A 22,553-nucleotide genomic window follows, 5' to 3' on the forward strand; every position below is an offset into this window, starting at 1 on the left:
CCAGCCCCCACCCAGCCTGGAGCTCCCTGCCCCCCACTGCCCCCCACCGCCAAATCCCTCTCACCCAGCCCACACCTGGCCCAGAGCTCCCTGCCCCCCACTGCCCCCCACCGCCAAATCCCTCTCACCCAGCCCACACCTGGCCCAGAGCTCCCTGCCCCCCACTGCCAAATCCCTCTCACCCAGCCCCCACCCAGCCTGGAGCTCCCTGCCCCCCACTGCCCCCCACCGCCAAATCCCTCTCACCCAGCCCACACCTGGCCCAGAGCTCCCTGCCCCCCACTGCCCCCCACCGCCAAATCCCTCTCACCCAGCCCACACCTGGCCCGGAGCCACCTGCCCCCCACTGCCCCCCACCGCCAAATCCCTCTCACCCAGCCCACACCTGGCCCAGAGCTCCCTGCTCCCCACTGCCCCCCACCGCCAAATCCCTCTCACCCAGCCCACACCTGGCCCGGAGCCACCTGCCCCCCACTGCCCCCCACCGCCAAATCCCTCTCACCCAGCCCACACCCAGCCTGGAGCTCCCTGCCCCCCACTGCCCCCCACCGCCAAACCCCTCTCACCCAGCCCACACCTGGCCCGGAGCCCCTGCCCCCCACCGACAAATCCCTCTCACCCAGCCCACACCCAGCCTGGAGCTCCCTGCCCCCCACTGCCCCCCACCGCCAAACCCCTCTCACCCAGCCCACACCTGGCCCGGAGCCCCCTGCCCCTCACCGCCAACCCCCAACCCCCACTCACCCCCACCACCAAATCCCTCTCACCCAGCCCACACCTGGCCCAGAGCCCCCTGCCCCCCACCGCCAAATCCCTCTCACCCAGCCCCCACCCAGCCTGGAGCTCCCTGCCCCCCACTGCCCCCCACCGCCAAATCCCTCTCACCCAGCCCACACCTGGCCCAGAGCCCCCTGCCCCCCACTGCCCCCCACCGCCAAATCCCTCTCACCCAGCCCACACCCGGCCCGGAGCTCCCTGCCCCCCACTGCCCCCCACCGCCAAATCCCTCTCACCCAGCCCACACCTGGCCCAGAGCTCCCTGCTTCCCACAGCACAAATCCTACCTCATACCTGTCCCCCCTGTGCCCACACTGCACCCCACAGCCCCATTGCTCCCCAGGTCCCAGACCCTGCACCCCACAGCCTCACTGTTCCCCAGGTCCCAGACCCTGCACCCCACAGCCCCACTGTTCCCTGGGTCCCACGCTCCACAGCCCCCCCAGCCGACACGCTGCCTTTAAAACTCATGGCGACGTTTTCAAGCTGGGGCGGGTGGACGACCGAAGCCTCAGACATGTTATTCAGACAGAACAAACTCAGCAGGTTGCGAGACGAGGGCTGAAGCTCCCAAGCTGCCATTGGCCTGGGCTGCAGGGGCAGCGACCTGGCACTTACCTCAGCTGCACCTTATTCGCCAAAGCATCAGCCTGTCGCACACGCCCCAGCACGAGACACCACCCGAGCGGGAGCTGCCCCAGCCTCTCTCCGGGGTAACACATTCTCACCTTCAGGCCCCAGAGCCCAGCACCACAGCTCCCTATTTCACTGCTCTCTGCTCACGCCCACGAGGGGCAGACCTGTGGGACTGCTCGCCCGGGTCAGAGATAAGAGGGTGCTGGCAGGCTGGGCACGGCCCTCCCGCAGGGCCTGGTGCAGAGACACAACCTCCAGCCACCGGAAGTGACTGCGTTCTTGGAGCAGCGCTGGGGACCCACAAGAGGACAGGCACAAAGTGCTGCCCAGACTCTGAACCAGAGGCGAATACAGAACTGCTTCGCAGCAGGTCCACATGCCGTTCCTTCAGCACTCGTGGAGAGGAGCAATATCCTTCTCCACCCCCAACCAACCTGCCCGGCAACATTTACCACCAAAGGACACTGCACAAAACCCAGGTCACTTGTCAGGCAGAAAGGAGAAGGAAGAGGCACAAGGGGCCAATGCCCACAGCCAGCAAGAGGGCTAGGCTGGTTCGACACCCTGACAGGGGCTCTCAGGAAACGGTTAGCCCAAAAGACAAGAGGCCCAGAAGAAGCCACCAGGACTGAAGAGCAATGTAGTGGAGGCCGCGAAGGCAACGAGGCCTCCTTTGGCCTTTGGAAACCAGGCCAAGTGAGGGTAAAAAGAAAACGTGGGGGCTGGCCAATTAGTGCGACAGTACCAGGCAGGCCAAGAAAGCATTCCCAGGAAGATGCAAAACAAACAGCAAGAACTATTTTTTAATACCTCCGAAGCAGGAAGCTGCCAAACGACCAGAGGGGCCTGGACAGCTGAGGGGTGAAAGAAGCATTCAGGGAAGACAGGAGTGCTGCAGAGAAGCTAAATGAATTCTTTGCATTGGTTTTCAAAAGATTGTGCTGAGGCAGGTAATGAAGCTAGCGCACTGCTCCCGATTGCGTGAACAAATTGATTGAACAAACTGATAGACTGGGCAGCTGCAAGTCCCAAGGCCCAGGTGGGATCACTCACCTGAGAGCTGTGAGGGGACTCAGCTAGGAAACTGCAGAACCACTGATGGGGGTGGACAGAACCGACCGCGGACACCACCTCCAGTGCAGGGGGCTGAGGTCAGCCAACGCAGAGCCCATTTTTAAAACGGGCGCCAGAGGTGAGCGTGGCAGTTACAGGGCGGTGACCCTAACTGCAGGGCAGCACGCTGGCTGACAGGATCGTTAAGAACGGACAATCAGAGATGAGGAGAAGCCCAACTAGTTACGGAAGAGTCAGCACAGCTTTATGGAAAGGAGGGTCCCGCCTCAGTGATCGCTTAGAGCTCCCTGAGGGACCAATGCGCATGTGAACCAGTTAGTCAGTGGCTGTGGAGCACTTGGCCTTTGGCAAGGCGCTTCAGCGAGTAAGCCCTAGTGGGGCAAGGAAGGGTCCTCTCCTGGACCAGTAACTGGTTAGCAGTCAGGAGACAGGACAGGAAAGCACGGTCAGTTCTCAGAGTGGAGAGGTAAAAAGAAGGGCCCCCAGGATCTGCACTACAGCCAGGGCGGCTACTGGGCAGGAAAAGGAAATCCCAACGTTTGAAGAGGCAACAAATCGGTCAAGACAGTTCAGTCCAGATCTGACTGAAAGGAGCTCCCAAGGGGGCCCACAAACTGGGTGAGTGGGCAACAAAACGGCCGATGGAATTCAGTGCCAATACATGCAGTCACGAGTGCTGCAAAACCCAATCCCAGCCACACGCACACAAGGATGGGCTAAATCAGCAGCTGCCACCCACGGAAAGATCTTGGCAGCCACTCTGAAAACAGCCACTCAGCCCTCAGCCACGGCCAACAGAACGTTCTGTTCTCCCCATCGAGGAGCGGGGGACTGCACGTCCTGCTCCGAGCACACACCTCCTGCTGTGGGCACCGGAGAGCAGGAACCAGCCCAGGGACAAAGAGCCAGGGAGACCCAACAGTGGATCCCACAGGGCAGGGTGGGAGGCCCAACAGGAGGGATAGCTCAGGGCAGTGTGGAGGGGCGAGGGAAGAGGCCCCAGCACAGATGGAATTGCTCATCCTGCTCCTCCTGCTGCACCCAGCTCTGCGCTCCCTGTCCCATCCACGCAGACCCCCAGCGCCCTGCTGCCGTTACTGCCAGCAGCCCCTCTCCACGCACACGCACACGCTGTCTGCTGCTGAGAGCGGTGACCGTGGCTGCTCCTGCTGCACCCAGCTCTGCGCTCCCTGTCCCATCCTCGCAGACCCCCAGCGCCCTGCTGCCGTTACTGCCAGCAGCCCCTCTCCACGCACACGCACACGCTGTCTGCTGCTGAGAGCGGTGACCGTGGCTGCTCCTGCTGCACCCAGCTCTGCGCTCCCTGTCCCATCCACGCAGACCCCCAGCGCCCTGCTGCCGTTACTGCCAGCAGCCCCTCTCCACGCACACGCACACGCTGTCTGCTGCTGAGAGCGGTGACCGTGGCTGCTCCTGCTGCACCCAGCTCTGCGCTCCCTGTCCCATCCTCGCAGACCCCCAGCGCCCTGCTGCCGTTACTGCCAGCAGCCCCTCTCCACGCACACGCACACGCTGTCTGCTGCTGAGAGCGGTGACCGTGGCTGCTCCTGCTGCACCCAGCTCTGCGCTCCCTGTCCCATCCTCGCAGACCCCCAGCGCCCTGCTGCCGTTACTGCCAGCAGCCCCTCTCCACGCACACGCACACGCTGTCTGCTGCTGAGAGCGGTGACCGTGGCTGCTCCTGCTGCACCCAGCGGACGGTGAGGGTGCCTGGGCTGTGCTGGCACGCCAGAGCTCCCTCGTGGCAAGCGGCACAGCCAGGGGCCACTTCTGACTGAAAAGCCTCGTCAAAATGGGGAGTGGACAGTGTCCATCCAGACCTACTGACAGAGCCCAGAGCCCGGTCCCTGGGAGCAGGGGAGACAGGGAAGCACCAAGTCACCACGTGCTCCAGCCTTGCCTCAGCCAGGGCCACCTCCTACCTCGCCAGGCGCTGGGGGAGGCGGCAGAGGAGAGGGTGGGGGCAAGGCCCCAGGGGAGGGCGGCATGGGCAGGCTTTGCGGGAATAGGAGGGGCAGATGGGACCTGGCAGGAGGGGCCGGCAGAGGCAGGGAGGTCCGGTAATTATTACTGTGTGGACAATCCTATGGGGCAAGCCCTGACAAGCAGTGTGCCATGTAACGGAGTGCCCTGGCACGGCACAGCACAGCCAGCCAGGGGCATGCCACATCCCTCCCACGCTGCCCTGTGCCCGGCCTCCCCCAGGCAGGACAGCAGGACTCAGCAGAGGGAGCCAGGCACCCCCAGGACTGGGAGGAGAGAACCTCGCAGGAGGAGCAGGGCCTGCGGCAAGGAGGGGCATCCACTGCTCCGGGCATGGGCAGGCAATTGCTGCCCCTTGCCTGGCAGGCCTGGTCTTTTAGCGCCACGTCCAGGCTCACCACCTATGTCTCCAGGGGAGCAAGAAAAGGAGACGTGCTGCTTTCCTCTCCTCATCCCCCACCTCCCAGTTCTGGGCCTTATGGAAAACAAGACACAGAGTTCAAAAATAGAAACCTTTATTGAAGGCAAATGCAATGGGGGCAGCCCAGGCCCAGGGCAGAGCCCAGCCACATGAATACAACACAGTGGGGAGGTGGGAGCCCAGCCTCATGGAATGCACAGGACACAATGCAATGGGGGGCGGAACCTGACCTCCATGGGGCACACAGGACACAATGCAATGGGAGGAGGTGGGAGCCCAGCCCCATGGGGCACACAGGACACAATGCAATGGGGGGAGGTGGGAGCCCAGCCCCATGGGGCACATATGACACAATGCAATGGGGGGAGGTGGGAGCCCAGCCCCATGGGGCACACAGGACACAGTGCAATGAGGGGGAGGGGAACCCAGCCCCATGGGGCACACAGGACACAATGCAATGGGGGGGGTGGGAGCCCAGCCCTATGGGGCACACAGGACACAGTGCAATGGGGGGAGGGGAACCCAGCCCCATGGGGCACACAGGACACAATGCAATGGGGTGTGTGGGAGCCCAGCCCTATGGGGCACACAGGACACAGTGCAATGGGGGGAGGGGAACCCAGCCCCATGGGGCACACAGGACACAGTGCAATGGGGGGAGGTGGGAGCCCAGCCCTATGGGGCACACAGGACACAATGCAATGGGAAGAGTTGGGAGCCCAGCCCCATGGGGCACACAGGACACAGTGCAATGGGGGGAGGGGAACCCAGCCCCATGGGGCACACAGGACACAATGCAATGGGGGGAGGTGGGAGCCCAGCCCCATGGGGCACACAGGACACAGTGCAATGAGGGGGAGGGGAACCCAGCCCCATGGGGCACACAGGACACAATGCAATGGGGGGTGTGGGAGCCCAGCCCTATGGGGCACACAGGACACAGTGCAATGGGGGCAGGGGAACCCAGCCCCATGGGGCACACAGGACACAGTGCAATGGGGGGAGGGGAACCCAGCCCCATGGGGCACACAGGACACAATGCAATGTGGGGTGTGGGAGCCCAGCCCTATGGGGCACACAGGACACAGTGCAATGGGGGGAGGGGAACCCAGCCCCATGGGGCACACAGGACACAGTGCAATGGGGGGTGTGGGAGCCCAGCCCTATGGGGCACACAGGACACAGTGCAATGGGGGGAGGGGAACCCAGCCCCATGGGGCACACAGGACACAGTGCAATGGGGGGAGGTGGGAGCCCAGCCCCATGGGGCACACAGGACACCGTGCAATGGGGGGAGATGGGAGCCCAGCACCATGGGGCACACAGGACACAATGCAATGGGAAGAGTTGGGAGCCCAGCCCCATGGGGCACACAGGACACCGTGCAATGGGGGGAGGTGGGAGCCCAGCACCATGGGGCACACAGGACACAGTGCAATGAGGGGGAGGGGAGCCCAGCCCCATGGGGCACACAGGACACAATGCAATGCGGGGAGGGGAGCCCAGCCCCACAAGACATACAGGACACAATGCAATGAGTGGGAGGGGAACCCAGCCCCACGAGACACACAGGACACAATGCAATTGGGGGAGGGGAACCCAGCCCCATGGGGCACACAGGACACAGTGCCCACGCTGCAAGCAGGCTCATCTCCGGCTGCATGCAGGCCCCACCCCCACGGCAGATCCCAAGAGGTGCCCCAAAGCAGGTGCACAGAAGGATGAGTTAGGCAACCAATATGTCAAGCCCTTGAACCCTCCACAGCCTGGCTGCCAGCTCCCTCCCCCACCCCCCCATGTTCCAGGGTGCAACCAGCCTGCCTCTCACAGCGGCCCTGGCACAGCCCCCTCCTACTCCTGGCAGAGAACCCTCTGGATCCTGGCACTGCCCCCTCCAGAGCTCCCCCTGGCGCCCCGCACAGCCCCCTCCAGAGCTCCCCCTGGCGCCCCGCACAGCCCCCTCCAGCGCTCCCCCTGGCGCCCGGCACAGCCCCCTCCAGAGCTCCCCCGGCGCCCCGCACAGCCCCCTCCAGAGCTCCCCCTGGCACCCGGCACAGCCCCCTCCAGAGCTCCCCCGGCGCCCGGCACAGCCCCCTCCAGAGCTCCCTCTGGCGCCTGGCACAGCCCCCTCCAGAGCTCCCCCTGGCACCCGGCATAGCCCCCTCCAGAGCTCCCCCGGCGCCCGGCACAGCCCCCTCCAGAGCTCCCCCTGGCGCCCCGCACAGCCCCCTCCAGAGCTCCCCCGGCGCCCGGCACAGCCCCCTCCAGAGCTCCCTCTGGCGCCTGGCACAGCCCCCTCCAGAGCTCCCCCTGGCACCCGGCACAGCCCCCTCCAGAGCTCCCTCTGGCGCCCCGCACAGCCCCCTCCAGAGCTCCCTCTGGCGCCCCGCACAGCCCCCTCCAGAGCTCCCTCTGGCGCCCCGCACAGCCCCCTCCAGAGCTCCCTCTGGCGCCCAGCACAGCCCCCTCCTGCTCCTGGCATCGAACCCTCTGGCACCTGGCACAGCCCCCTCCAGAGGTCCACCTGGCACCTGGCACAGCTCCCTTCAGAGCTTCCTCTGGCACCCCGCACTGCCCCCTCCAGAGCTCTCCCTGGCGCCCCGCACAGCCCCCTCCAGAGCTCCCCCTGGCGCCCGGCATAGCCCCCTCCAGAGCTCCCCCTGGCGCCCGGCACAGCCCCCTCCAGAGCTCCCTCTGGCGCCCCGCACAGCCCCCTCCAGAGCTCCCCCTGGCGCCCGGCATAGCCCCCTCCAGAGCTCCCTCTGGCGCCTGGCACAGCCCCCTCCGGCGCCTGGCACAGCCCCCTCCAGAGCTCCCCCTGGCGCCCGGCACAGCCCCCTCCAGAGCTCCCTCTGGCGCCCCGCACAGCCCCCTCCAGAGCTCTCCCTGGCGCCCGTCACAGCCCCCTCCAGAGCTCCCTCTGGCGCCCCGCACAGCCCCCTCCAGAGCTCCCCCTGGCGCCCGGCACAGCCCCCTCCAGAGCTCCCTCTGGCGCCCGGCACAGCCCCCTCCAGAGCTCCCCCTGGCGCCCGGCACAGCCCCCTCCAGAGCTCCCTCTGGCGCCCCGCACAGCCCCCTCCAGAGCTCCCCCTGGCGCCCGGCATAGCCCCCTCCAGAGCTCCCTCTGGCGCCCGGCACAGCCCCCTCCAGAGCTCCCCCTGGCGCCCGGCACAGCCCCCTCCAGAGCTCCCTCTGGCGCCCCGCACAGCCCCCTCCAGAGCTCTCCCTGGCGCCCGGCACAGCCCCCTCCAGAGCTCCCTCTGGCGCCCGGCACAGCCCCCTCCAGAGCTCCCTCTGGCGCCCGGCACAGCCCCCTCCAGAGCTCCCCCTGGCGCCCGGCACAGCCCCCTCCAGAGCTCCCCCTGGCACCCGGCACAGCCCCCTCCAGAGCTCCCTCTGGCGCCCCGCACAGCCCCCTCCAGAGCTCCCTCTGGCGCCCCGCACAGCCCCCTCCAGAGCTCCCTCTGGCGCCCCGCACAGCCCCCTCCAGAGCTCCCTCTGGCGCCCAGCACAGCCCCCTCCTGCTCCTGGCATCGAACCCTCTGGCACCTGGCACAGCCCCCTCCAGAGGTCCACCTGGCACCTGGCACAGCTCCCTTCAGAGCTTCCTCTGGCACCCCGCACTGCCCCCTCCAGAGCTCTCCCTGGCGCCCCGCACAGCCCCCTCCAGAGCTCCCCCTGGCGCCCGGCATAGCCCCCTCCAGAGCTCCCTCTGGCGCCCCGCACAGCCCCCTCCAGAGCTCCCCCTGGCGCCCGGCATAGCCCCCTCCAGAGCTCCCTCTGGCGCCTGGCACAGCCCCCTCCGGCGCCTGGCACAGCCCCCTCCAGAGCTCCCCCTGGCGCCCGGCACAGCCCCCTCCAGAGCTCCCTCTGGCGCCCCGCACAGCCCCCTCCAGAGCTCTCCCTGGCGCCCGTCACAGCCCCCTCCAGAGCTCCCTCTGGCGCCCCGCACAGCCCCCTCCAGAGCTCCCCCTGGCGCCCGGCACAGCCCCCTCCAGAGCTCCCCCTGGCGCCCGGCACAGCCCCCTCCAGAGCTCCCTCTGGCGCCCCGCACAGCCCCCTCCAGAGCTCCCCCTGGCGCCCGGCATAGCCCCCTCCAGAGCTCCCTCTGGCGCCCGGCACAGCCCCCTCCAGAGCTCCCCCTGGCGCCCGGCACAGCCCCCTCCAGAGCTCCCTCTGGCGCCCCGCACAGCCCCCTCCAGAGCTCTCCCTGGCGCCCGGCACAGCCCCCTCCAGAGCTCCCTCTGGCGCCCGGCACAGCCCCCTCCAGCGCTCCCCCTGGCGCCCGGCACAGCCCCCTCCAGAGCTCCCTCTGGCGCCCCGCACAGCCCCCTCCAGAGCTCCCTCTGGCGCCCCGCACAGCCCCCTCCAGAGCTCCCCCTGGCGCCCGGCACAGCCCCCTCCAGAGCTCCCTCTGGCGCCCCGCACAGCCCCCTCCAGAGCTCCCCCTGGCGCCCGGCACAGCCCCCTCCAGAGCTCCCTCTGGCGCCCCGCACAGCCCCCTCCAGAGCTCCCCCTGGCGCCCGGCACAGCCCCCTCCAGAGCTCCCTCTGGCGCCCCGCACAGCCCCCTCCAGCGCTCCCCCTGGCGCCCGGCATAGCCCCCTCCAGAGCTCCCCCGGCGCCCGGCACAGCCCCCTCCAGAGCTCCCTCTGGCGCCTGGCACAGCCCCCTCCAGAGCTCCCCCGGCGCCCGGCACAGCCCCCTCCAGAGCTCCCTCTGGCGCCTGGCACAGCCCCCTCCAGAGCTCCCCCTGGCACCCAGCACAGCCCCCTCCAGAGCTCCCTCTGGCACCCGGCACAGCCCCCTCCAGAGCTCCCTCTGGCGCCCAGCACAGCCCCCTCCTGCTCCTGGCATCGAACCCTCTGGCACCTGGCACAGCCCCCTCCAGAGGTCCACCTGGCACCTGGCACAGCTCCCTTCAGAGCTTCCTCTGGCACCCAGCACTGCCCCCTCCAGAGCTCCCCAAGTCACCCAGCACAGCCCCCTCCAGAGCACCCCATGGCACCTCGCACAGCCCCCTCCAGAGCTCCCCAAGTCACCCAGCACAGCCCCCTCCAGAGCGCCCCATGGCACCTCGCACAGCCCCCTCCAGAGCTCCCCAAGTCACCCAGCACAGCCCCCTCCAGAGCGCTCCATGGCACCTCGCACAGCCCCCTCCAGAGCGCCCCATGGCACCTCGCACAGCCCCCTCCAGAGCTCCCCAAGACACCCGGCACAGCCCCCTCCAGAGTTCCCCATGGCACCTGGCACAGCCCCCTCCAGAGCTCCCCAAGACACCCAGCACAGCCCCCTCCAGAGTTCCCCATGGCACCTGGCACAGCCCCCTCCAGAGCTCCCCAAGACACCCAGCACAGCCCCCTCCAGAGTTCCCCATGACACCTGGCACAGCCCTCTGTTTCCAGCAGTGACACCCCCAGCCCTGGCTCTCTAGCCCAGCACACACAGATGGCCCTGATGCAGCCTGGGCATGAGCTATGCTCTGATCAGGCAGCCATGCCTGGAGCAGATCTGCTTTGCACAGGGGAGTACCGGCTCAGCCCCTTCCCAGGAGCCCCAAGCTGGCGCTGCAGAGGCTGCTCATAGCAGCATGGGCTGGGACCAGGCCCAGCATGCCTGTACCTGGGCAGGGCTGGAAGTCAGCTCTGTGGGGGACCAGCAAGGGGCAGGCCCCACATAGCCCAGCAAGCGCCACTCAGTGGAGTGGTGCTCATGGGCCCTGTCTCTCGCCCAGAGGTCAGGTGCTCCTGGGGCCCCCAGGCCACAATCCAACCCACCCAGACACTTTGCCTGTCTCCTTCCCGCCAGGGCAACTCCCAACAATGCAGCTCTTGGCTGCCACCCCCACCCGCCCCAGGTCATGGTGGCTTCAGCCCCTGCCCTTTCCTGCCTCGGGATCGAGCCCTGGCTGGCTGCTCCATTAGTCATTCTGTGGGGCCCAGGGTGGGGCCACGTTCACTCCCACACCTCTGTCCAGATGGCTCCCCGGTGGTGCGGGAGTGCGTCCGGCGGGCTCAAGACGAGCTCTCCTACCTGCTTGTTGGTGTATTTCTGGGGGTTGGTGCGGTAGCTGTAGTCAGAGTACTGCTCGGAGCCCGTCGAGGTGCTGTCCCCGGTGCCCACAAAGGTGTTGGCAGCAGGTAGATCCTGCACCACCTGGTGCTTCTTAGAGGCAGAGGGTGACTGGGGCTGCAGCTGGATGGAGGGCAGCGGGGAGTTGGAGCGGTAGTGGCGCCCCAGGTCGGGGCTCCCGGGCGGGTAGTTGAGAGGCAGGTGGATGCGGGGGCTGTCACTGACCGAGTCGTTCATGAGGTTGAACTTGAGAGATTTCTGCAGCCCTGTCTCCTCCTCGTCCTCGGCCGGCTTGGGCGGCTTTGGGGACTTGCTCTTCTTCACCTTGCTCTTGCTCTTGCTGCTCTTGCTGCCCTGCTTGGGGGCGTACAGGTCCTTGGTCTCCTTCTTGCCCGCCTGGTAGCCGCTCTTGGCCTCCCTCTGCCGGCAGTAGCGCACCAGCACCACCAGCACGATGAGCAGGGTGACGGCCACGATGCCGGCAATGACGCCAAAGAGGATGTTGCTGCGCTGCTTGCTGCGCTCGTAGTCGGGGTCGCCGGCGATGTCGATGTCCAGGGGCGTGTCCAGGCTGTGCCCCAGCAGCGTCTCCAGCAGCGTGCGGTTGGCCAGGGTCTCGTTGACGTAGAAGTGCACCAGCGCGGTGCCGTAGCGTGAGGGCTTGCCCCGGTCATTGACGCGCACCACCAGGCGGTGCAGCCCGTGGTGTTTGCGCTCGATCTCCTTCTCCAGGGTGATGTCCCCACTCTGCGGCGAGATCTGGAACAGCTCAAAGGGGTTGCCCCCCGTGATGCTGTAGGACAGCTCCGCATTGACCCCGGAGTCAATGTCCTCAGCCTTGACCTTGTTGACCTGCTGCCCGGGGCTAGTGTGGGGCAGGATGTGCTTGTAGGAGGCATTGGAAGGGGAGGTGATGAAGGGGGCATTATCGTTCTCATCCAGCACGTTGATGGTGACGCCCACGTAGGCGGATCTGGGAGGGTCCCCCCCATCCACAGCTTTGAGCCGAAAAGTGTACGTGCTCTGCTGCTCCCGGTCAAAGGAGATGCTGGAGAGGATAGTGCCGGTGCCATTCTGGATAACAAAGTCCCCATTGTCCTGCTCTACTGAAAGCTGGATGCGAGCATTGTCGCCCTTGTCAGCGTCAATGACCGTCACCATGCCCACCGGGCTCAGGGGAGGCATGTTCTCCATCACTGAGAAGTTGTAGCTGCTCAGCATGAACTTGGGGTCATTGTCATTCCTGTCCATGACGTTGATGGCCACGGAGGCCGTGCCCTTGAGACTGGGGCTGCCCTTGTCAGCCGCCACCACTAGGAACTCGTAGCGCTCCCTCTGCTCCCGGTCCAGCACCGTCTTCACGCGGATCTCGCCCGAATCTGGGTCAATGGCAAACAAGCCCTTTGAGGAGGGGTCCGTGACCAGGGAGTAAACCAGTTTGGCATTGGAGCCGCTGTCGGCATCGCTGGCACTCACCTCCACCACCAGGTCATCGGGGGCGTTGTTCTCGGGGAAGGCCACCTCGGTGAGGCTCTGGCTGAAGACCGGGGCGTTGTCATTCACATCCACCACCTGCACCTTGAGGGAGTTGGTACTGGAGAGGGGTGGGTTCCCCGAGTCCACAGCCACGATCTCTATGGTGTACTCCTTCACCGCCTCGTAGTCCAGCGGCGTAGTGGTCTGCAAGAAGTACTTCTTCTTGCTGTCGCTGCCTGTCTCGCTAGCCGGCCTCAGCTGAAATGGGACGTCCCCAGCAACCACGCAGGTGACCACCGCATTCTCACCCTCGTCCCGGTCAGACACCTGCACCAGAGCCACGGCCGTCTCCACGGGCACGTCCTCAGAGATGTTGGCCATGCCGTCCTGATGGGCGACGAGGCCGATGCCCCGGATCTCGATGGAGGGGGCATTGTCATTCGTGTCCTTGATGGTCACCACCACCTGGGTGCGGGCGCTCTTGGGGTTGGCCCCCTTGTCCTTGGCCAAAACGGAAAACTTGAGGACGCTGACGTCTTCCCGGTCAATGGGCCCCTGCACGGTGATGACGCCCGAGGCCCTGTCCAGGCGCAGCAGGCGGCGTACCATGTCCGTGGCCTGGTGGAAGGAATAGTCAATCTCAGCGTTGGGGCCCTGATCCGAGTCGTTTGCTTTCACCTGCGGAGGAGGAAGAGGAGGACAAAGTGAACAGGAGCTGAGGGGGCCACTCCCGATGGACCAGAGGAAGAAGCCAGGCTCCCGCCAGCAGGCCCAGGACCCCAGCACAGCCTCCCTGGGGCACGTGCAGTGCAGCCAGGCACAGCTCCTGCCGCAGGGAGCCCTGAGGCTGCAGTGAAACTGGCCTGACCGGTTAGACTGCATCAGCCCCACTCCCGCCGCGCTCCGACGTGCCGGGCATTCCCCATGGGAGCCGCCGGCCTGGGCACGGGAGAGAAAGGCCAGGAACTGACGGGCAGGCGAGCCGACCGCGCCCTGCAGAGCCCCGGGGCAGCAGAGAGGAAGCAGCCTGGCCATGAACACCCTTTGCGAACCCGGATGCTGACTCACCACCCTGCTGCAGGAAAGCTTGGGGCCCGCTGGGAGGCTGAGTTGAAAGCCACGGCATCCATTGTGGGGCAACGCTTTGAAGCCACACAGACAGCCCCGTGCACACGTCCAGGCTGTCGTGACCCAGAGTCACCCAGAGCCAGCTGCAGTCCCACATGGACAGCCAGCGATCCCAGGGCTGGGGCGGCAGGAGGCTGCAGCTGGGACTAAGCATAGTGCAGGGACCTCAGGACTGGAGCAATGGAAGGAGTGGGGGGTGAGGCTCGGCGCTGTGGGGCCATGGCAGTGGGCAGAGCCTGACCCAGCAGGGAGAGCACGGCAGGGAGACGTGGGTTCAGGCTGAGGGGACCCGGCTAGCAGACGACTGTGGGGAACCCAAGACATCAATAGCACGTAAGGGGACAGGCTGGGATTGAGGTGCAGCAGCAGAAATGGGGGGCAGAGGGTGTCCGGATTGTTGGCTGGGCTGAGCTGAGCTGAGCTGAGAGGTGGGGGGGAGCAGCCCCCACTCTGCATAGCTCCACACCCCACCCTCCGTCAGGAGTTCAGCTTTCCCAGCGGCTTCTCTCGCTATTTGCTTTCAAAAGTCGCCGAGGTTTGTCTGCCCTACCCTGGGTGCGGGCTGCTCTCTGCCCTCTGCGCGCCTGGGCCCTTATCGTGCTCAGCAGATTTAGATGGAGAACAAAAGTTGTTATATGTAAATTTCACCTTTTACCTCCACTCCCCAGCAGAGGATTCGTTTTCCTGGGGGAGAGATAACAGCTGAGCCGTGGGGGCGGCTCTCCCGCAGCCCATTCTCCTGCCACCCGCTGCCGCGGCCTTATCTGCCTCCCACTCCCCACTCCCAGCACTGAAAAACGAATTCTTAAAATTCACATCAAAATTAGTGAGCCGAGCAGCCAAGCTGGCCCCGCGTCGCTTATTAAGATGGCAGCAGCAGATAAGCAGATGTCACCTCCCATTGGCTCAGTGCCCCTTCCGCCAAATCCACGGAGACCTGCCCCTCAGGGCCCCCCACCAATCACGATGGGCACACGGATGCCACTCTTGGGCTCAACATTCTCTCAGCGGAGTCTGTGGCTTGCAAGTGGCCTCTGGCTGCCACGCCACGGACTGCCCAGGCAGTACAGGAGATGGGGGCTGCCCCGCTCTCCTGGGGAAGCCAAGCCAAAGGGCTGCTTTACTTGCAGAGGCTCCTCATGCTGCTGAAAGGGAGACAACTGCTTATGTGTAGTCTGAGTTTAGCACAGCTAGGCAGTAGGCAAGCTTCCCAAGCACGGCACTGCCAGTGGGCAGCCACTGCACGCCCAGCCCCAGGCTTCCCCAGCACGGCACTGCCAGTGGGCAGCCACTGCACGCCCAGCCCCAGGCTTCCCAAGCACGGCACTGCCAGTGGGCAGCCACTGCACGCCCAGCCCCAGGCTTCCCCAGCACGGCACTGCCAGTGGGCAGCCACTGCACGCCCAGCCCCAGGCTTCCCAAGCACGGCACTGCCAGTGGGCAGCCACTGCACGCCCAGCCCCAGGCTTCCCAAGCACGGCACTGCCAGTGAGCAACCACTGCACGCCCAGCCCCAGGCTTCCCCAGCACTGCCAGTGGGCAGCCACTGCACGCCCAGCCCCAGGCTTCCCCAGCACAGCACTGCCAGTGGGCAGCCACTGCATGCCCAGCCCCAGGCTTCACTAGCATGGCACTGCCAGCAGGCAGCACTGCACGCCCAGCCCCAGGCTTCACTAGCATGGCACTGCCAGCAGGCAGCCACTGCATGTCCAGCCCTGGGCTTCCCCAGCACAGCATTGCCAGTGGGCAGCCACTGCATGCCCAGCCCTGGGCTTCCCCAACACAGCATTGCCAGTGGGCAGCCTCTGCATGCCCAGCCCTGGGCTTCCCCAGCACAGCATTGCCAGTGGGCAGCCACTGCATGCCCAGGCTTCCCCAGCATGGCACTGCCAACAGGCAGCCACTGCATGCCCAGCACGGGCTTCCCCAGCATGGCACTGCCAGCAGGCAACCACTGCATGCCCAGCACGGGCTTCCCCAGCATGGCACTGCCATCAGGCAGCCACTGCATGCCCAGCACAGGCTTCCCAGCATGACACTGCCAGTGGGCAGCCACTGCATGCCCAGCATGGGCTTCCCCAGCACGGCTCTGCCAGCGGGCAGCCACTGCATGCCCAGCACAGGCTTCCCAGAATGGCACTGCCAGCAGGCAGCCACTGCATGCCCAGCACAGGGTTCCCCAGCACGGCTCTGCCAGGGCCCCTAGGTTCTGACCAGTAGCCCCTTCTAGGCTTGCCTGGGAAGGCCCACTGATGGGGGGGGGAAAGGGGGCCATTGCCTTGGGCCCTTTGAAATGCTGAGGGGCACTGTGGCAGGGCCAGGGGAAAGTGGATGCCAAGGACTGATTGCCCTCAGTCCAGCCCCTGCTGCCCGTGGTCCTGCCCCTCTGTCCAGCTGCTGAGCCTGGGCATCCTCCACTTCCTTCCCATTTCTCACCCTTCCAGGCTGCCACGGGGTTTGCAATCCGCACATCCCCACGCAGAGGGCTTTGGGGCAAGGCCTGATACAGCACCTGGGGCCAGAAAAGCTACCGTAATGCTCCTAGTACCATACAGTGCCTACTGCAACGCAAGCCGGGTGCCCCAGAAGAGCTACCGTAATGCTCCTAGTACCATACAGTGCCTACTGCAACGCAAGCCGGGTGCCCCAGAAGAGCTACCGTAATGCCCCTAGCAATGTACTGCACCTACTGCGCAGTGGGCCTGCTCTACACCAGGGCCCTGGGTGCTGCTGAAGGACAACTGATAAATACTGGCAGTCAGCGCTAGGGGGCACCCCCCATCGCTTTGAAAGCGGGAACCTGCCCTGGGGGTGTCCAAGGCTTGATGCCCGCTGTGTGCTCACCTGCAGGACGGAATGCCCCACGGGGCTGTTCTCCGAGAGCTCCGCCTCGTACAGGGCCTTCTCAAACTTGGGGGTGTTGTCGTTCATGTCCAGGATGGTGATGCGCAGCAGGGCGCTGCTCGCCCGCGGGGGGCTGCCTCCGTCCTGCACCTTGATGGTCAGGTCATAGGAGTCCCACTGCTCCCGGTCCAGGTTCCCCATGACAATCAGCTGTGGCTGCTTCTCACCCTGGTCCTCAGCCACCTGCAGGCCAAAGAGCTCCTGCGCCTCGGGCCCTGCCTGGAGCTCGTAGGAGGCGACCCCATTGATGCCTGCGTCGCGGTCCATGGCCACGGGTATGGGGAAGAGCGCCCCGATGTTGGTGTTCTCAGGGATGACCAGTGTGATGACAGGGGAAGCAAAGTTGGGCGTGTTGTCATTGATGTCCAGCACCTCAATCTGCCCCTCCAGCAGACGCGGGCTGCTGTTCATCAGGTCCGTGATGGACACCTCAAACTCCAGGAAGCAGGGCTCCCCTGGGGATTGGTTCTGGCACTCCCGCAGGCTCTCCCGGTCAATGGAGGTCTCCGTGGTGTAAATGTCCCCTGTCTTGCCATCCACACGCAGGTAGGGGGCCCCCACCTCCAGCTTATAGAGGTGCCCCACGTCAGGAAAGCCATAGTCGGCAGCCAAGCTCCCAATGAGCGTGTTGGGCGGCTGCTCCTCCTGCACCTTGTAGATCACGAGCGTCCCGGAGCCCAGGGCGGGGAGCTGCAGAAAAAGCCCCAGACCCAGGCAAGCTGCCAGCCGTGTCATCCTGCGCAGGAGGGGGCCTGCAAGGAAGCACAGACACCACAGGGTAGGTACAGCGTGCTCCACCCCCAGCCCCTTGCTCCCTACAGGCCCTGTACAGCCTGGCTGGGAACAGGGAAAAGCCCCCATCTGGCAACCAGTCGTGAAGCATTTCCAGGCTCCCTCCACACACTCGCTTCCCAGCTGAGCTGGTCACAGGACCTATTCCTGCTGCCTCCTGCAACCCACCAAGGGCACCCCAGGGGAAGGCTCTGGCAAGCCCTGCCTGCGTAAAGGCACGGGCCGAAACCCAACCCCACACCCAAGCCTGCCCACCAGGCGGGCACAACGAAAGCATGCAGGCACCCAGGCAGTGCACGCAGGGACGCTCACTGCAAGAGGCTTGTACCTGCACTGCACAGCGTGCCTGAGCCAGCGGGAGCTTTGCAGCGCAGACCAAAGACACCGCACCCCAGCCCAGCACCCTGGTGACATGCTGCGAGCCCATCCCCCATCCCAACCCACTCCCAGTGCTGTGGTTACACACCCCGGCAGCGCCCCGTCACTGCCGCAACATGCTGTGAGTGCACGTCCCGCTCCCCGCTGCTGCAGTGTCACATGCTTGAGGCGCCCACACACGCAAACCAGCACTGCAGTGACACTCTGCGAGTCCAACTCCCTACCCCGCCCCTGTGCAGGAGTGAGACATGCTGTGAGCACACACCCCACCCTGTGACGCACACTGCGAGCTTACACCCCATAGCGCTGCACTGACGCACACTGCGAGCTTACACCCCATAGCGCTGCAGTGACACACACTGCGACCCTGCCCCCAGCACTGCAGTGACACACACTGAGAGCGCACATACACCCCCCACTGCCCATCCTGCCTCTACAGCCACGGTGTCCAACACACAGGCCACTAGCCAGGAGCAGCTACTTGGCCCGTTGAGCGTGGCTCATTAGCTTGCACAATAAATACAGGATCAGATCAACGTGGTGAGTTTGCTATAGCAATAGCCACTGCCACTCTAGTGGCTACTGCTTCAGCTCTGCAGGGACAAGCTGCAAGCACACATCCGCCCCAGTGCTGCAGTGACATCCCCCCACACACTCTGCAGTGAGCATGGAGAGCCACCCTGGCCCTGCTCTAGGGCTGCAGTATAGGTGACAGGAGAAGCACCCCCAGGGTGCTGGGGGCCACCCCTAAAAGCGGCTCCTGCTTTGGGTGCTGCCCCACATGGACATTGCTGCACTGCTGCTGCCCCCTATATCCAGCCACACCAACCCTACCTGCAGCGTGCCACGGACTGGCTAGAACTACTCTGTCCAGGGCCTGGCCTCCTCCGCCGCACCCCTGCCCACCCTGTCCAGCCCACCCCTTCCCCCACTGGGCTGGAGCAACCCCCTATCCATGGCAGCAAGTCCAGCCCCCACTGGTTAACTGTAAAACCCCTTGCTGCACTGGCCCCACTGGGGTGCTGGCCCTGCTCACCAGCCGTGGTCACGCACAGGGGAGAGACGAGGGGCAACGAGACCCCCCCCAGCCCTCCCCACTGCCTGAGACCCAAGGTTCTTGCAGTCACCTGCCCCCTCCACGCCCACACGGTCCTCGTTCTCCCCTGCCATGGCCACGCCGTCCCCATCCTCGCCCCACCATCATCGCTCTACCCCCCAACACGCCCATGCTGTCCCCATCCTCTCCCCGCCACGCCCACGTCGTCCCCATCCTCCCCCCACCATCATCGCTCTAACCCCCACCACGCCCACGCCGTCCCCATCCTCCCCCCACCATCATCGCTCTCCCCCCCACCACGCCCACGTCGTCCCCATCCTCGCCCCACCATCATCGCTCTCCCCCCCACCACGCCCACGCCGTCCCCATCCTCCCCCCACCATCATCGCTCTCCCCCCCACCACGCCCACGCCGTCCCCATCCTCCCCCCACCATCATCGCTCTAACCCCCACCACGCCCACGCCGTCCCCATCCTCGCCCCACCATCATCGCTCTCCCCCCACCACGCCCACGCCGTCCCCATCCTCCCCCCACCATCATCGCTCTAACCCCCACCACGCCCACGCCGTCCCCATCCTCGCCCCACCATCATCGCTCTCCCCCCACCACGCCCACGCCGTCCCCATCCTCCCCCCACCATCATCGCTCTAACCCCCACCACGCCCACGCCGTCCCCATCCTCCCCCCACCATCATCGCTCTAACCCCCACCACGCCCACGCCGTCCCCATCCTCGCCCCACCATCATCGCTCTCCCCCCACCACGCCCACGCCGTCCCCATCCTCCCCCCACCATCATCGCTCTAACCCCCACCACGCCCACGCCGTCCCCATCCTCGCCCCACCATCATCGCTCTCCCCCCACCACGCCCACGCCGTCCCCATCCTCTCCCCGCCACGCCCACGTCGTCCCCATCCTCCCACCGCCACACCCACGTCGTCCCCATCCTCCCCCCACCATCATCGCTCTCCCCCCCACCACGCCCACGCCGTCCCCATCCTCCCCCCACCATCATCGCTCTCCCCCCACCACGCCCACGCCGTCCCCATCCTCCCCCCGCCATCATCGCTCTAACCCCCACCACGCCCACGCCGTCCCCATCCTCTCCCCGCCACGCCCACGTCGTCCCCATCCTCCCCCCACCATCATCGCTCTAACCCCCACCACGCCCACGCCGTCCCCATCCTCCCCCCGCCATCATCGCTCTAACCCCCACCACGCCCACGCCGTCCCCATCCTCTCTCCGCCACGCCCACGTCGTCCCCATCCTCCCCCCGCCATCATCGCTCTCCCCCCCACCACGCCCACGCCGTCCCCATCCTCCCCCCACCATCATCGCTCTCCCCCCCACCACGCCCACGCCGTCCCCATCCTCCCCCCGTCATCATCGCTCTCCCCCCCACCACGCCCATGCTGTCCCCATCCTCCCCCCACCATCATCGCTCTCCCCCCCACCACGCCCATGCTGTCCCCATCCTCCCCCCGCCATCATCGCTCTAACCCCCACCACGCCCATGCTGTCCCCATCCTCTCCCCGCCACGCCCACGTCGTCCCCATCCTCCCCCCACCATCATCGCTCTCCCCCCCACCACGCCCATGCTGTCCCCATCCTCTCCCCGCCACGCCCACGTCGTCCCCATCCTCCCCCCACCATCATCGCTCTCCCCCCCACCACGCCCACGCCGTCCCCATCCTCCCCCCACCATCATCGCTCTCCCCCCCGCCACGCCCACGTCGTCCCCATCCTCCCCCCACCATCATCGCTCTAACCCCCACCACGCCCATGCTGTCCCCATCCTCTCCCCGCCACGCCCACGTCGTCCCCATCCTCCCCCCACCATCATCGCTCTCCCCCCCCACCACGCCCACGCCGTCCCCATCCTCCCCCCACCACCATCGCTCTAACCCCCTCCACGCCCACACGGTCCTCGTTCTCCCCTGCCATGGCCACGCCGTCCCCATCCTCGCCCCACCATCATCGCTCTCCCCCCCACCACGCCCACACGGTCCTCGTTCTCCCCTGCCATGCCCACGCCGTCCCCATCCTCCCCACACCATCATCGCTCTCCCCCCACCATGCCCACGCCGTCCCCATCCTCCCCCCACCATCATCGCTCTAACCCCCTCCACGCCCACACGGTCCTCGTTCTCCCCTGCCATGGCCACGCCGTCCCCATCCTCGCCCCACCATCATCGCTCTCCCCCCCACCACGCCCACGTCGTCCCCATCCTCCCCCCACCATCATCGCTCTCCCCCCCACCACGCCCACGTCGTCCCCATCCTCCCCCCACCATCATCGCTCTCCCCCCCACCACGCCCATGCTGTCCCCATCCTCCCACCGCCACGCCCACGTCGTCCCCATCCTCCCACCGCCACACCCACGTCGTCCCCATCCTCCCCCCACCATCATCGCTCTCCCCCCCACCACGCCCATGTCGTCCCCATCCTCCCCCCACCATCATCGCTCTCCCCCCCACCACGCCCATGCTGTCCCCATCCTCTCCCCGCCACGCCCACGTCGTCCCCATCCTCCCCCCACCATCATCGCTCTCCCCCCACCACGCCCACGCCGTCCCCATCCTCCCCCCACCATCATCGCTCTAACCCCCACCACGCCCACGCCGTCCCCATCCTCGCCCCACCATCATCGCTCTCCCCCCCACCACGCCCATGCTGTCCCCATCCTCTCCCCGCCACGCCCACGTCGTCCCCATCCTCCCCCCACCATCATCGCTCTAACCCCCACCACGCCCACGCCGTCCCCATCCTCTCCCCCCACCATCATCGCTCTAACCCCCACCACGCCCACGCCGTCCCCATCCTCTCCCCCCACCATCATCGCTCTAACCCCCACCACGCCCATGCTGTCCCCATCCTCCCCCCCTCCACGCCCACACGGTCCTCGTTCTCCCCTGCCATGCCCATGCCATCCCATCCTCCCCCCCTCCATGCCCACACGGTCCTCGTTCTCCCCTGCCACGCCCACGCCGTCCCATCCTCCCCACCTCCATGCCCACACGGTCCTCGTTCTCTCCTGCCACGCCCACGCCATCCCCATCCTCCCCCCTCCACGCCCACATGGTCCTCGTTCTCCCCTGCCATGCCCACGCCATCCCCATCCTCCCCACCTCCACGCCCACACGGTCCTCGTTCTCTCCTGCCATGCCCACGCCATCCCCATCCTCCCCACCTCCATCATCGCTCTCCCCCCCACCACGCCCATGCTGTCCCCATCCTCCCCGCCTCCACGCCCACACGGTTCTCGTTCTCCCCTGCCATCCCCACGCCATCCCCATCCTCCCCACCTCCATGCCCACACGGTCCTCGTTCTCCCCTGCCACGCCCACGCCATCCCCATCCTCCCCCCCTCCATGCCCACACGGTCCTCGTTCTCCCCTGCCACGCCCACGCCATCCCCATCCTCCCCACCTCCACACCCACACGGTCCTCGTTCTCCCCTGCCACGCCCACGCCGTCCCCATCCTCCCCCCCTCCACGCCCACACGGTCCTCGTTCTCCCCTGCCATGGCCACGCTGTCCCCATCCTCCCCACCTCCATCATTGCTCTCCCCCCCACCACGCCCATGCTGTCCCCATCCTCCCCCCCTCCACGCCCACACGGTCCTCGTTCTCCCCTGCCATGGCCACGCCATCCCATCCTCCCCACCTCCATGCCCACACGGTCCTCGTTCTCCCCTGCCACGCCCATGCCATCCCCATCCTCCCCCCCTCCACGCCCACACGGTCCTCGTTCTCTCCCGCCACGCCCATGTCGTCCCCCTCCTCCCCCCACCACGCCCACGTCGTCCCCATCCTCCCACTGCCATGCCC

General features: G+C 66.3%; 1 protein-coding gene across 3 annotated transcripts in view; it reads right to left on the reverse strand.

Annotated features, from left to right (window-relative positions):
• PCDH1 (protocadherin 1) overlaps positions 1-22,553 on the reverse strand; it is a 121,163-nt gene that overhangs the window by 88,261 nt on the left and 10,349 nt on the right. For 2 of the 3 annotated variants that reach the window (XM_075009544.1, XM_075009546.1), the window contains exons 1-2: positions 16,432-17,482; positions 10,945-13,137 (exon numbers count right to left, since the gene is read on the reverse strand). In XM_075009544.1, coding sequence (XP_074865645.1) covers positions 10,945-13,137; positions 16,432-17,352 — 3,114 coding nt within the window. In that variant the 5' untranslated portion in view covers positions 17,353-17,482. Of the gene's footprint in view, positions 1-10,944; positions 13,138-16,431; positions 17,483-22,553 lie in introns of those variants that run through there. The other variant, XM_075009545.1, reaches the window with a different exon arrangement.

The sequence above is a fragment of the Carettochelys insculpta genome, chromosome 15 (genome assembly GCF_033958435.1).
Source record: "Carettochelys insculpta isolate YL-2023 chromosome 15, ASM3395843v1, whole genome shotgun sequence".
Lineage (NCBI taxonomy): Eukaryota > Metazoa > Chordata > Testudines > Carettochelyidae > Carettochelys > Carettochelys insculpta.